Genomic DNA, 14,367 nt, shown 5'->3' on the forward strand with positions numbered 1-14,367 from the left:
AAAAACAAAAACAAATGCGAGTGTGAACAAAGGACACGGTTAGCTTTACAGATGTTCCTTTCATCCCCATCAGGACGCCGTCACCACTTAACAAAGCCGCAGAATTACACTCCTGAATAATGGTGTTATTGGGTGACACCGGGTGAAACAATCTGCAGTGCAGTCTGATACAACAGTCCTGCAATAAACCCCACCTTCATGAAGGTTATAACCTTTCTGTTCAGACTGTGTTCGCACTAAGACGGATTAATAACATTTATTCCACACTCATTAATATAAATGAGGTGGACAAATATTAGAGACACTATTCAGCACAGCTCAGTACAGTTCAACAGCACCACTGACAGATAATAACGCACAGTTAAAGATGTGATCTACGTATTCACTCGTGTCGATGTTCAGTTTCTTCAAAGAGGGAAACAACTAGAGTTTGAGCAGCTCGCAGGAAGCGCTCTGTGTGTCGAGCTGGAACGTGACGGAGGGGGGGGGCGGGCGACGACATTACTCACGCTCATAAAACCGTCCACAACGTGAAACTGTTGTGATATTTACAATTTCATCCAATTCTGGTGGAAACAGTTTTGTTCTGGGTTTTCCTTTACGGAAATGATCGTTATAGCTGAACAGTTACTTCTCCCACCAGAAGGTGGAGTTCAGTCACATATAACGTCATGTGAGAATTTTGTCAGACCACATATTCTGAGGAGTAAAATTATGGCGCTTCAACACTTCAGACCTTTGGGTTTCTGCACACAAGAAATGTGAAAGATGCAGGGGAATGTCTTCTCATGACTTCCCCTGCATGCAGCCGTGACTTAAATGTCAGAGCGGCACGGATGTCGGAGGAAGCTTCCAGACTCCTGTTGACCACACTGACCCCGCCTGTGTGCGATTACACAAGTCCTCAAACCTAGACAGGCCCTTTCCTGCATATGTAGATCTGGAGGAGGAGGAAAAGAGAAAACCTCAAAATGTCAACGATGAAGAGAGCAACGAGTTTATAACGAGAGCTTTCGGTTCAGACTCCTGCTCTTCGCCTCGTCCTCCCGCCTGCAGAGTAAATCTCAGTTACCATCCTCAGCGCTGCTTCATTTGGTGTGCAAAAGCATTTGCATGGCAATTCTACCCCCCCCCCCCCCCCCCCCCCCCCCCCCGACAAAAACCAAAAACCAGCAGTTCATTTTTTGAGTCTCTTCAATTCCAGTTCAGTTCACTCTAATCCAGGTCAAATTGTTGGCAACACTATTTGCCAGCTCTTTGTTTTGGCAAGATTAGTGTGTACATTGATGATTGGCTTATGGTAATGAGGTTTAGCAGGCGGCCTGGGATCATGACATACGAAAACATCAAACCGCACAGAAAACTGAACTCTATGTGTGTGTGAGACAAACATAGATCCTTTTCATGCCTCCTTGTCGGTATCTTGGTGCTTGTTCTATTTCCATATCAAGATGTTTTTTTTTAAAAAGCCAAATGTTGGCCTCCTTTCTGGGTCATCCAGTCGGTTAAAGCGATCAGCTGCACTGTATTGTCGACATGTGCGGCCTCCTGCTGTGAAAATCACTTGATTGATTAGAGAAGCGTCTCCAAATTTACCTGCGATCGCCCTGTGCAGAGCTAATCATGCAAGAAATTCAATATATAGCATTAACAGACATTCATTTCAGTTTAACTGCCGCCTGAGACATTACTCTTTTTAAATGCATTAATTAACAAGAATATCTTTTAAAGTTGATCTTCTTTAGGTTTGATCTGGTTTCTGTTTCTTCAGTGGATTTCCACTATGACACCCACTGATGCCACGATACGGCGCCGACATAACCTGTGCGCCAAAAATGAGAATGTGGGTGAAGATCTGTTCAGTAACACTGCAGGTAAAAAAAAATAAATCAAGGTGGCGAGTTTGTTTTTCTAGAAGTGGTTTTACTGTCTCACTGGATCAACTAGTTTGGGAAGAATCAGTCCAGTAAACCAGGCAGTTAGAAGAATCACATTAGTTGGTTCATTAAACAGCAGGAGGCGAGTTCAGCGGAGCAAAGTTCCCAGTCGGAGAACAGTGTAGAACCCCAGGGGCGAAGCCACGACAGTCTCCACGACACGGCAAATCAAAATTCAATCCGTGCATTTGTACATTTTCTGCACCAGCACGTACAAATTTGGAACGTACACCTCACCAACACATCGCGCCCTTCACTCCAGGATCCTGTATTCACCAGCTTCCACGCACCCACAGTGTTAAGCAACGACTTCCTCGTCCTCGCTCACCGAGGGTTCACGCCTGACGGGACTTCCTATCCTCAACAAGCAGAGCGCGGCTTTAATAAAGATGAGATGATGTAGGGAAAAACTTTTTTTTTGTTTTGAATGTGCGGCAACACCCGTTAACACCCTGGAGACGCGCCTGGAGACCCCTATCAACCCACTTTATAAAACTGTAGTTTAATCAGCTGGATAAAATGATTTGAGGTTTTTGAGGACCTGCTTTTGGCTGCAAGAAGAAGAGGAGGAGGGTGGAGGTAACTATTTCACACCTCTACAAGGCAACATGAAGTTGGCAAACTTGCAAGATGCTTGGAAACAACCTACCTGCCCACCTGAAAGACTGCGTGCAAGTGAAGCGGGGAGAACTGGTGCTGTTTTAATCTTATCTTTGATCTGATGTCTCCACGCTTAATTTGCAGATTACATGGGCCAACCCTGCTTCTGTCGTTTAAGGACCGTTGCTAAAAAATGTGTTCACTCTCTGAGTTTCACAGAGACACAGGAACTATCATATTCATTTGGATTAAGATTACTGTTTGTGTAATCCTGAAACAATTCATAGACTTCAAATAACACAGAATTCAGCAGCAGGACTGCTCAGAAAAAAACAAGAAAAAATCACATTACTCCCTCGTAACGTCTCTGCCCGTTTATTACAGAATCAATTCTAAGATTCCTCTGATGCACTTTTATGTTCGAGGCCCAGACTAAATTACTCGCCCCTTATCAACCGGCGCGTATTCTGAGGTCCCCAGACAGGAACTTGTCGATGGTTCCCATGTCAAGATGTAAGACCTGCCGCGATGACCTCAGACTTGCAAAATCAGGATCTTCTTTTAAATCGCTTCTGAAAATACTTTTCTTTCAAAAGGTTTTTAAATAATCTCTTTGAAGTATTTCATATATTTTTTATTCGTATTTTGAGGATTTTGTCTGCATGTGTTTGTCTTGTTGCTTTGTCCTTGTGAAGGACTTTGGTTTTGATAAGTGCCATATAAATATACTTCTATAAAAATCTAATATTGATGGAATTGTTTTTGAAAGAATCATCACTTTACTTTTAGAGCCTGAAACTTTTGCACAGTTCTGTGTATGTGCGGTAAATGCAGTGACACCTGCACTCTGGCAGGTGCTCCTCTAATCCCAGGAAACTGGTGTCATCATGTCATTGTCGGGTTCTTCATTTCAAGCGCTTGATCACGTTACTGAGGCAGAGTTAAGTCAAAATTGGTCTCAAATTAATTTGAACATCTGGCGAAAACCAGTTTCCTCCCTGCAGTGGTGAGCAATATGGCGTGGTAATTTCCAGTATCTCTTCATCATCATTTCTCTTGATCTTGTGGTGTAATTAAATAGCCTGCCCGCATCCACTGTGACCATGGTGTGCCATTACGGAGCATTATGAGCCCGCTGCATGCAACCCCGCAGCTATTTACACAGGAACTCGTAAATACACAAGGTATTATATGTTCAGAAAGGAATTTGTTGTGGAAAAAAATGCTTTATAAATATTGTCAATCTGAGTCAGAAATGATAGAAAAAAAACCCTTTTCTCGTGTCATTCAGCAGCTGGTTCGCTCCGTGTTTACATGCTGCAATAATTAAAGTGTCTTCCATATCTATGTATGTATGTATCTTCTGTAAACTCCATTAAGTATAAAGCATAAATTTCATTTGACTCGGCAGAAGCAGAAGTTTGACGTTTTTCGCCTCCTTTTTTTCATGTTTCATCGCTGACAGACAAACCAAAGTAACAATGGAAACATCCGACCTTAAATGACTAAACATCTTAAGAGGCAGCTGCCGCTGATGTAGCTATGTTACATTTAATGGGCCCATGTTGTTTTGATGTTTTTTCTCTGTGTATTTCATTTTTTCTCCCTCCTACAACAATCCAAATGGTGGATCATGTAGTGTCACATATTGTCAGTACAGCTACAATGGTATTTGCCAGCAGAACTTTTTTTTTTCTTTCTCTCCCCCAGCTGTCTAAGGCATCAGTGGTAAACGTCAGATTTTGGTGTCAGCCCCTCAGAATCAAAGAGAGAAAAACTTCTTTTCAGATGAACTATTTTGCACTGATGTTCGACGATCATGCGGCGAGAAATCCATTGCAGGAAAAAGGCGGCAGAAGCGAGATCAGTTCTCTCTGCCAACACAAGCCACAGCAGTCGCGATCACAATCATGATCAAAGACACGCTGCAGTGATTACAAACTACTCAGTAAAATAGACATATTCATGCCAGCGGATGTCCACCTTTGATTGAAAGCAACAAGCTCCCCTCTGAGTCTCTGGGGATTGTCACAAGGCATTTGGCAAACACAGAAAATCATTAAATGAAATGGAAGTAGACAAGGCAGCGGAAAAGTGGATCAGTACATTAGAGTAAACTCTTCCCTTTATGCTTACATATGTAGCTCATGAAAGCCTGAACAGAGAATTAATGAAGTCTCGTGTGATTCAAACCTTAAATCATGCGTTGATGACTCACCTCCTGCTGCAGGTCCTTGATGATTTTGGTTTTTTTCTCCATCTCCACTTTAAGAAATTTGATCTGGAGACAGAGAGGACAAAAGAAAGATGATGAGACGTCCGTCCATGCAGAGAGCATATTTATGATCATTAACAAAAGGCAGATCCAGAATCTGATTCACCATCCTCCAATGTTTAAGGACAAGACGCCAGAACCAACAATGCAGCAGTCCGATTTGTTACTGCTGAGCAAATAAAGCTTTGAAGTGGCTCAAACAGGAAGAAATTCTGCATCTATATTTTATATTTTAAACAAATGTCATTCCTTATAAACTTAACAGAAGCAAAAAAAAAAAAAAAAAAACATTCCCATTCCCAGCATCTTCTTGTTTTTAGGAATGAAATTCACTTTCACTTTTTTATTTTTTTTGCTACTTTCTAGCGAGTGCACCCGGGGGGAACTGTAAACTAGACGGCACCAGTTGACTCACATCCCCAAGCAGGGCACGATAACATCAAAGGTCATGTTCAGTCACTGTCACTGCCCCTGAGAATAGTAAATATATATATATATATATATGTGTAGAAAATAAAAACTAAAAACAGACAGAAGGAAGATACTGGTGCAGGATTTAGTTTTGAGTTTGCTGCAGCCTCCGTGCACTGGCAGTCGTGTGTGCACTCAATGCTAGCAAAACAAGTGTCCCCATTTGATTTATTGTCTTTAATTTAACCAGTATGACCAGTGTTGGTGAATTTAAATTCAGGCAGGATACTGAAGCTCGCACCATAAATGAACTGCTCCTTATAAACCGGCGGTGGCACAGAGGCCCCAGTGCAGTAGTGAAATTTTAAAACACAGTTTCTCACTTTCCAGCTGGCGACCCATCAAGGCTTAAGGACTTTTTAACTGATGAAAAAAAACAAAACGCTGTCACATATAGTATTTCTCTGGTGTCTTACAAAGTTACTTTAGCATAACAAGTGTCCAGAAATGTTTCATCGGAGACTCTCTGATGTCGCCACGTATAAATACGCTGAGGCGTTTATTTCTGCAGTGAGTGACTGCCTGTTTTCCACCGTGTGCCTGATTCAATAGCCCATATGCTTATCATGTCAGAGTGATATCTTTGTTTATCTCAATCCTTTTATCATGAGCTCAGCATGTCTTGCTCGTGCGGGCCTGTATCTTGTGTTTAGCAGCCAGGCAGAGGTTCAAACACCGGCTGCGGATTGCAAACTGCTGCCAACGGCTGCCGTATATCTGAAAGAAGGGGGAACTCTCAGTGTGTGTGTGTGTGTGTGTGTGTGTGTGTGTGTGTGTTTCAATTTGAAAAAACAACAACAGTTTTTTGGTGTCGTGTGTCCTTGAGAGAGGTCATCAAGATAGTCCGGGGGACAAATAAGGAAAAGATTCATGGAGCTGGTGACCTCACACCAGGTATGTACCCCAGGGAACAGTAAACTAAGCCTCAGCAGTTGACTCACATCAGGGCACGATAACATCAAGGTTCATGTCTGAGCCTTTCAGTCACCACTACAGCCCCCGGGAGCGCTGGGAAAAATAAAAAACACATCTGGATGCAGCATCTAGGTGCATAGAGGGGAAACTTAAAATCAGCTTCTTAACATTAGCGGCTCAGTTTTTTATTGTTTAGTGTATTTTGGGTCGGAGCCTCTCTGTGAGGAGTTCGATGTTCTCCTCGTGCCCGTGTGGGGTTTCCTTTGGGTACTCCAGCTTCCTCCCGCAATCCAAACACATGCGGGTTAACTGTGCTTCAAAAATGTCATATGTGACAGGACTGGCGACCTGTACAGGGTCGCACCCCGCCCCCCTCGCTCCAGCTCCCCCTGCGACCTTATAAGGATAAGCGGTACGCAACAAAAATCCCTTTTCATTTCAAAATGAAATGTAAAAAATGAAAGTGAGTAAGAAAATGAACTTGGTCCGGTCCAGCTGGACTGCTGAGCTGGATGAATCATTTAGTGATGTAATGATCTGTCGATTAACCGATTAATCAATCGATAGAGAATGTCTCAAGAACAGTTAAAAAAATTTAAGACATTTATCAAACAACAAAACTACAGCCACGCAAGTAGCTCTGTAAATGCTAACATCAGCATGCTAACATGCTCACAGTGACAATGCTAACATGCTTATGTTTAGCATCATTTAGGATGCTAGCCATATCATTAGCTTTGCAGGTAGCTGGTCATGAAGGAAAGTGTTGGGTGATGCTGTTTGAAAAGTTACATGAGAATCAAAAGTTATTACAAATCATCCTGTCGGGACAAACTTCATAACGGTCCATCCACTGGTCATGGAGCTATTTCAGTAGAACCAACAGACATAAGACAACTGACGTAGGTCCATCTGTGGAGCCTTGCTGCTAGAACACCAAGCACTCACTCAATCCCTCTGTGCAGGATACTTTTTGTATTCACTCCAGTTTGAATATCATTTTTTCATTGCTGGTCAGACAAAAGAAATTATGTGAAGAAGCTGATTCTAAACATTTAATAAGGAAAAGAGTGTCTGGTTAAATGTAAGTCATTAGCTGCAGCCCTAAAATCACGTTTCCAGTCGTTCGGGAGGATTCTTTACAACATTTAAAAAAAAGCTGGAGTTTCTAATATTACAAATAGAAAAAATTAAAATTTTACTTCAGCTGCTGATGAACAGAAATCACAGACACACTCTCAGAACTAAACACTGCTCCTCATGCAGAACTCTGCAGCGAGGTAGAGATTTGGTTTGAATGCCGCTGTCCGCACCCATCAGTATATATTCCTACTTTTTTTCTCTTCTTCTCCTCCATGTGTGCGTTTGGTGATTTCTGCACATCAGCTCAGATGAATTATTTTCATTCATTCAGGCTCTCTGTTGGAGTTTTTCTAGAAGCCCTGTTCACCCACTGAGCCGCATGTGGACACAAGGACTCTGAAGCAGATACAGTATTTCACCGTTGAGTTGTACGTGTGTGGCATTTGCATCGCTGCAGAGGTGCTCTTTTTAATCTTCAATCTCATCGGTTGTTATAAATACCATTTGACGGACCATAAATGTCAAACTCAAACCGTAAAACCCAGCAACTGGGATTTGTCACTGGTCTAAGGAAAATGGCAAGAATGTCGTCTGAAATGTTACTGTACAATCGTTTACCCTCGCAGAGCGCAGATGACTTTGTTGTTGATCGTAAACGCCGCAGCGCACGTGAAACCTCGTGAACCGTGCATGAGAGAAGGCAGGAGTATTACAGGACAAGCTTTTGATTAGCACATACTGGAAATCCCTGGAGCAGTCCCCTGTCGGAGCAGCCGGACAGGCGTCATGCTGATTTGTTGATAAGGAGTTTGGTGGCAGAACAAGACGTGGCCGTGTCTCTGAATGGCGCGAGGATACGAATGTGGCACAATACAGTAAAAAAAGAACAAAAAAACACAACTTTAAAAGACGTGGATCTGCCACAGTGCACTTAAAATGAATTCATGTTTATACCAACAACTGAGGGCGGGGGGGGGGGGGGGGGGGGGGGGGGGGGTTGTAATCACAAGTCACAACAGATATTTAATCACATCTGAATATTAGTGGCAGTAAAAGTCTAATGCTGATGTCTGAACCGAAACCTATATTTACGTTACTTAAATGTTTATTGAACGGCCTTTGTGTCTGACACACGAGTTTAATTTAGGCTTGTCCTGAAGTTCCTCACAGAATTAGCCTTTAATTAACGGCAGCTGCTGATATGAAGCGCTGCAGGTGCCCTTTGACATTTTAACCAGCGAAAGCGATGCTTGGCGCTCCACACTGCTTTTGTTTTTCCAAACCTCACTGTCCAAAACCCACTAGCATTTCACACTGATGCATGCTAGTTTTCACTAGCTTATGAGAACAGTAATGAAAGATCAGTTTTACACTCCACGTGTCGATAAAATAAATAAGACAGTCACACACTTTGTTTCTTAAACGTACAGGTGCTTCGCCGTCTGATACGTGTGGTTATGTAATCCACTTGTCTCAGTGACCGTGATACTGATGCTGCTTATCATGTTTCTTATCGAGCGGATCAGAGGTTAAAGTACTTCTAATTAATTCAGCATTCTTTTTTGTCATAATTACTGGAGTGGGCAAAGGTGAAATTCTCCGTTGACACTGAGCCTCTTCCCATAACACTGTCGATGTGCTGTGACCATGAGAAGTGTCGATTAAGCAGATTCAGTAGTAATTTAATTTGATTCATCTGTATAGAGACGCACAGCTTTTAACTCAGCGTCATATATTCCATATTGAGTTGCATTTACTCATTTAAACGTATAATGTTTTTCTTGAACAAGTCGCACACGTTCTGTGACGTTATCTCTGAATACCTCGTTACAGTTACAGTATGAGCAGAGTATCATCTGCATATATAATGACTTAAGATTTGTGTGTAAAACAAAAGATTTAGTTTTATAAATTGATACGTATGAAATAACTGGAGCTGCATTTTAAAACTTAAACTAATCAGCAACTATTTCAATAATTAAAAACCATCTCAATAATTCATTAAGTCATTGAGTAAAAAAGTCAAACACTCATTTTGTTTCAGCTCCTTTTTTATTATTTTTTTATATCATATAATGATACATTTTATATCTTTGGGTTTTGGACTGTGAGTGAAAAAGAATAAGGAATTTCAGTTAATCACCTCTGAGTCTGGGAAATACTGATGGGCATTTTTGCACTATTTTCTGAGGTTATAGAGACCAAGTGATTAATTGAATTGAATTGGCCAGAAGGTGTTTCAGAGATACTGTGTGGAATTAAATTCGAAGCAAAGGGAGAAAGAGGGAAAGTGTAGATGGAGAGATTGATGGATAGATAAGTACATGTTCGTAGGTTAATAAACCTTTGTCGGATCTTATTAATTTTTGTGTAGGGGTGGGGGTGGGTGAGTTGGGAGGCAACAAAGCTCTCCTTCTTTATTTTCTGAGAGTTTCAATCAAGCAATGAGGTAAGGAGGCGAGAGCGCTGGCTGCTGCGTAATGAGCGTGGCCCACCGAGGAGCCTGTGTGACAGGTGACGCGGCGGGTTAGATGAGACCGGATGCTGATGGTCAGGTCAGCTCTGTCTTACCGTGGCCTGCTGCTTCTCCGCTCTCTCATTTGCCTCATCCAGCTGCTTCTGCAAGGCCGCCTGGAGGGACTTCATCTCCTCTCTGTCAAACAAGAGGGAAGTGAAAAACACTGTTAGCACGTCGTCCTCACACCCTCACACCCGCCTTGTCACAGAATGGCTTTCTTAAATACACCGCACGGTCAACAGCCATCTTGCACAGAGCCCGATTTGTGTAAAGCAGTTTTCAGTCTATTGTCTTGGGTTAGCCTCTGCTGAGAAAAGAGAAGAAAACAGCAGTTTATATGTGTTGTTACACGGGATTAAATCATGTTGCCATCTCTGAGCAGTTAGATAAATATTGTCCGTGTGCACAAAGAAAGCTGTATGAATATATTTACATGAGTATAAACCCTATCCCGAAAGTATATGTGGTTTCAAGTTTCACAAACTCAAGAATAAAGAAGCAGAAATTTTATTTCCAACAATCATTTTAACATCAGAGTTCCACTTTGGGAAGCTGCAGTAATGAAGGTGCAACAGTGCGAACATTAACATTTTATTAATTATGCAATTGGGGGGTGACTGAGGATGTATTTGTTCAACATTTATTGCTAAACTGATTTCCAAACGTGCTGTGAATTGCTTTTTGTTGCACTGTTCAAGCCTTGTTTAATCTTTCTCTCATTTAAATTAGCTGATTTCTCACATTGTTTGACTGTTGCTTCAAAATATTTTTGCTTTCTGCATTTATTTTTCTTTAAGTTCAAAAACAATTTATGAACAATTCATCTTCATTTATATCTTTTATGTTTCCCTGTTTGAATCTTAAAGCTCGGCTGCAGCTGGTTTTTCTTTAGATGTATGCGCCGGTTATCCCTCAGATAATATACAGTTTAACAGACACACCAGCACAAGTATAATAATTGAAAATGGCCACTTGATTCCAGGTCAATAAGCAGATGTATAAAAAATACACAGTGTAGCTCTGATGATGTAGTTTTATGTAGTAGCCTACGAGCAAGTGGAACACTCCACGCTGATTTTATGCATGCTGTATGAAGACTAGTGCTGCATTCATTACGTGTTTAACATAAATGTTAATACATTAAGATGCAACGGGTATTTCAGTGGCGTTTGATGCTCCTGTGAACAGATAACATCAGTGCGCTCTGAATTATGAATCAAGTGGGCAAGTGATGTAGGTCAGTGGTTTCGAAAAACACTTGTAGGAATCGCATCACACGGCAGCCCGTCTAAATTAGAGATAACAGCCTATTTACTGTTTACGAACAAGGCGGCAAGTTTAAAAGTACGGACGTCAAGACAGCAGCGCTCAGTGTTTGTGTGGAGAGGATCTCACTGCTCGACAGCCATATACTCTTAGATTTTAAATGCCAGCGGTCTTGTCTCTTGGCACACTTTCAGCCTAGCAAACTTTTTTTTTTGTTCGCAGCGACCAGCCAGCCACCACTGTTTTGGCATTTCATTTATATTCCTATCTCCTGCATGCAAGACTTGGAAACATTCTGCACACAAACAAGATCAAAACTGCTCAAACTGACAGAAAACAGCACGGTAAAAATGTGTGATTGCCACACTCTGAAGGCACAGGGCAGCGACCCCTGCGACAAGTGAGCACAAAGAGGGTTGACAGGTTAAATCGCAGCTGAATTAATTGGTGCCATTTTAAAACTTTAAAACGTTACACTGTTTTTCTGTCTGTATCTTCTTTCCGTTGCAAAAACATTTTCTGTTGCGTTACAGTTTTGTAGCAAAAATTATTTTCAGAAAGCAATCAAATCGCTGTTAAGAGTTGTCAAAAATAAATGACTTGCAATGAATCATCTGTCTGCATCCGCCATGATGGAGTCAGCTAGTAATCACACTTGGCAGACATGGAACTCCAAAGGTGGATTAATAACACTTTGAAAAAATAAAAACTCACAAATGGCTCACAAATGCTTGGTAGGCAACATCGAGCCGAGCCGCTGCTTTATGGTTTTTAGCTTGATGACATGTGAGAGCTGCCACGGACTGGAGATAGGCTATTGATTGGCTATCAAGATACTGCACACAGGAGGCTGGACTTCAATCAGCCTGACATTTCAGAGAGCAGTGAGGCCACAAATGACTGCTAATCATTAACAGTCTCATTACACACAACATTAATCAGACAATCCTAACAGGTAAGGCACTGTAGGTAAACACTTCTCCAGCTTGCCTGCACAAAAAGATAAAGCGCTAACTCACAAATGCTTGATCTGCTTTTTCTCAGGTACGTTATTTTTCAAATGTACGAGAAGGATTTAAAACTGGATTATGCATTATCCGCCTGCCCCTGTGTATACTGCCATGTATAAACAAAGTGGACCACACTTAAGCATAACCAGCATCAATAACAGTAAATGAGCCATTATTTAAAGTCCTGAAAGTTTAGTCAATCAGCTTCTTGCTATAAGCGATGTGGTCCAACACTATCACACTATTTTCTGTCAAAGGAAGAACAGTTTGGTTCATTTCATGTGAGAGTTTCCTTCCTCTTTTTTCCTCTGGGCTCTTCTCAGCAGTGTGAAGTGGGCGGGGCACAGTTGTTAGTTGTGTTGCCAGGCCACTGTCAATTAAATACTATAGCGATGTCAAGTGGGAGGAGCCAGTTATTCCACATTCTGTAATTTAAAGCTCCTCCAGTGTAAAGGTCTGTGTCCATGTGTAGTGTGATTATAGATCAGGTCTAGCTTCTATATTAATACTGTGAAAGTATCAAAGCCTCAGTCCACAGAGAAATGCACACAGCCTGTATTCAGAAACTGAGCCTTAAAACCAGCCGTCAGGACTTCTGGAACTTTGTGATGTCACAACAAAGCAGTCACCAAGCCCCGCCCACCTGGACCCACCATCCAAACCTTGCAGGATTTGGTTTCTCTGAGTGTTTTTACCTGAAATCTGCTATATTTTTATTGGATCACTCAGAAAACAGTCAGCCAATCAGAAGAGAAGCTCAGAGCCTCCTCTCCTTTGATTGGCTCACCGACCTGTTGTTACTAGAGCTCCAGTTAGAGGCCTGAGAGAGGAGATGTGAAACTACACTGAGATGGTTTAATATATCTTCTAATGAATCGACACTTCAAATAAAACACTGGAGAAGTGTAAAATATGGACCTTTAAGGTGATACTTCACACAGACGTGGGACCCTACGGGACAAGTTTTAAATATTTCATTTTAATTTAATTCCTAATTTCTGTCCTTCAGTTTGACGGACATCTTAAAACACTACAACACCCATGAGTTTCAGCTACTGTTGCCATGGAGAAGAGGCCACTCACAAGCGCAAATCAGATTGGCAGTACATTTTCTGAACACTTTTTTGTTCTAATTACACAGCGACCATAGTTACTGAATCCATCCAAAACTAACCCAGAATCTAAACGTTAATTGATTCAAGCTGCAAATTGTATTTGTAGTCTCCTCAACATGGCAATCGTTAGCTTCCACCAGCCGTCAGCGGAGAAGATAACAGTGTTTTAAAATCAGTGACTGGATGTTTCTTTATAAAATACACCCTGGAAGTCAACCCTGGAGTTATTTTATGTTTCCAGGCGTTTCCTAGAAGCAGATATTTTTCTATCTATAATCTTTCGCGCTGCTGATTCGCCCGGGAGAGTTTCACGGCCACCAGAGCCTCAGTCGAGCTCCGTCTCGGAGTCATGTGACATCGTCTATGGGACAAGTGAACGGGACTTTGACTTTCAGATTCCCGGGTTCTCTGAAATCGCTCCGCTCACAACTCTATTAGAGAGATAAACTTAAGATTTGAGGCAACGTTTTCACAGGTTTTAATATATATTAAATATAATTCAGAGTTTACATGACATTTAATTGATGGTGAAGGTGATGAGTATGATAAATCGCATGCCTTAGATTTGATTGATTGATCCGCCATTACTGATAGTCAGGTTAAATTCCCAGCCTACATTTAAATGACCTTGGTGAGTGGCGTCAGTGCTGTTGTTATGTTGTTAACTCGTGTCTCAGTCACTGATGCTGCCTCACTTTACCTCTGTTTGTGGCTGAGCTCCAGGATCCTCTGCACGTCCTTCTTGGCCACTGAGTCATCGCTTTTCAGTGTCTGAAAGAGAGAACAGAAGACACTATTTTTCCAGCACATACAGTACACCGCTGCGCAGACTACCTACATGACAAACTCCAAAAAAGAGAATTATTTCAAAGCAACCCACAAAGCAGCCATACTGTACACAGTTCCCTTGAAGTGCATTTCAAAATGTTCCCAGGTACATCGTTGAAGGTTGCAAGTTCTTTCAAGCAACAGTCTGACAATTCAGTGTTAACTATGAGTCACGGGTGAATACTGTAATGGAATATGAAGAGCACCGCAATTGTAAACTAACTGAAGTGCGTTTTATAACAAAAATAAAACAGCAGATGTAAAATGCTGTCGATGCCCAAAAAACTCATACATACAGCCCATAACAATCCGGTGGTGAATTCCTTCTTAAAAACCCTAACGAAGACAG

The 14,367-nt window shown here is 41.7% G+C and overlaps 1 protein-coding gene across 1 annotated transcript in view; it reads right to left on the reverse strand.

Moving 5' to 3' along the window:
* luzp2 (leucine zipper protein 2) overlaps positions 1 to 14,367 on the reverse strand; it is a 134,689-nt gene that overhangs the window by 50,230 nt on the left and 70,092 nt on the right. Inside the window, exons 3-5 of the mRNA XM_056383919.1 lie at positions 13,891 to 13,961; positions 9,853 to 9,934; positions 4,756 to 4,818 (exon numbers count right to left, since the gene is read on the reverse strand). Coding sequence (XP_056239894.1) covers positions 4,756 to 4,818; positions 9,853 to 9,934; positions 13,891 to 13,961 — 216 coding nt within the window. The remainder of the gene's footprint in view (positions 1 to 4,755; positions 4,819 to 9,852; positions 9,935 to 13,890; positions 13,962 to 14,367) is intronic.

The sequence above is a fragment of the Seriola aureovittata genome, chromosome 1, assembly GCF_021018895.1.
Source record: "Seriola aureovittata isolate HTS-2021-v1 ecotype China chromosome 1, ASM2101889v1, whole genome shotgun sequence".
NCBI lineage: Eukaryota > Metazoa > Chordata > Actinopteri > Carangiformes > Carangidae > Seriola > Seriola aureovittata.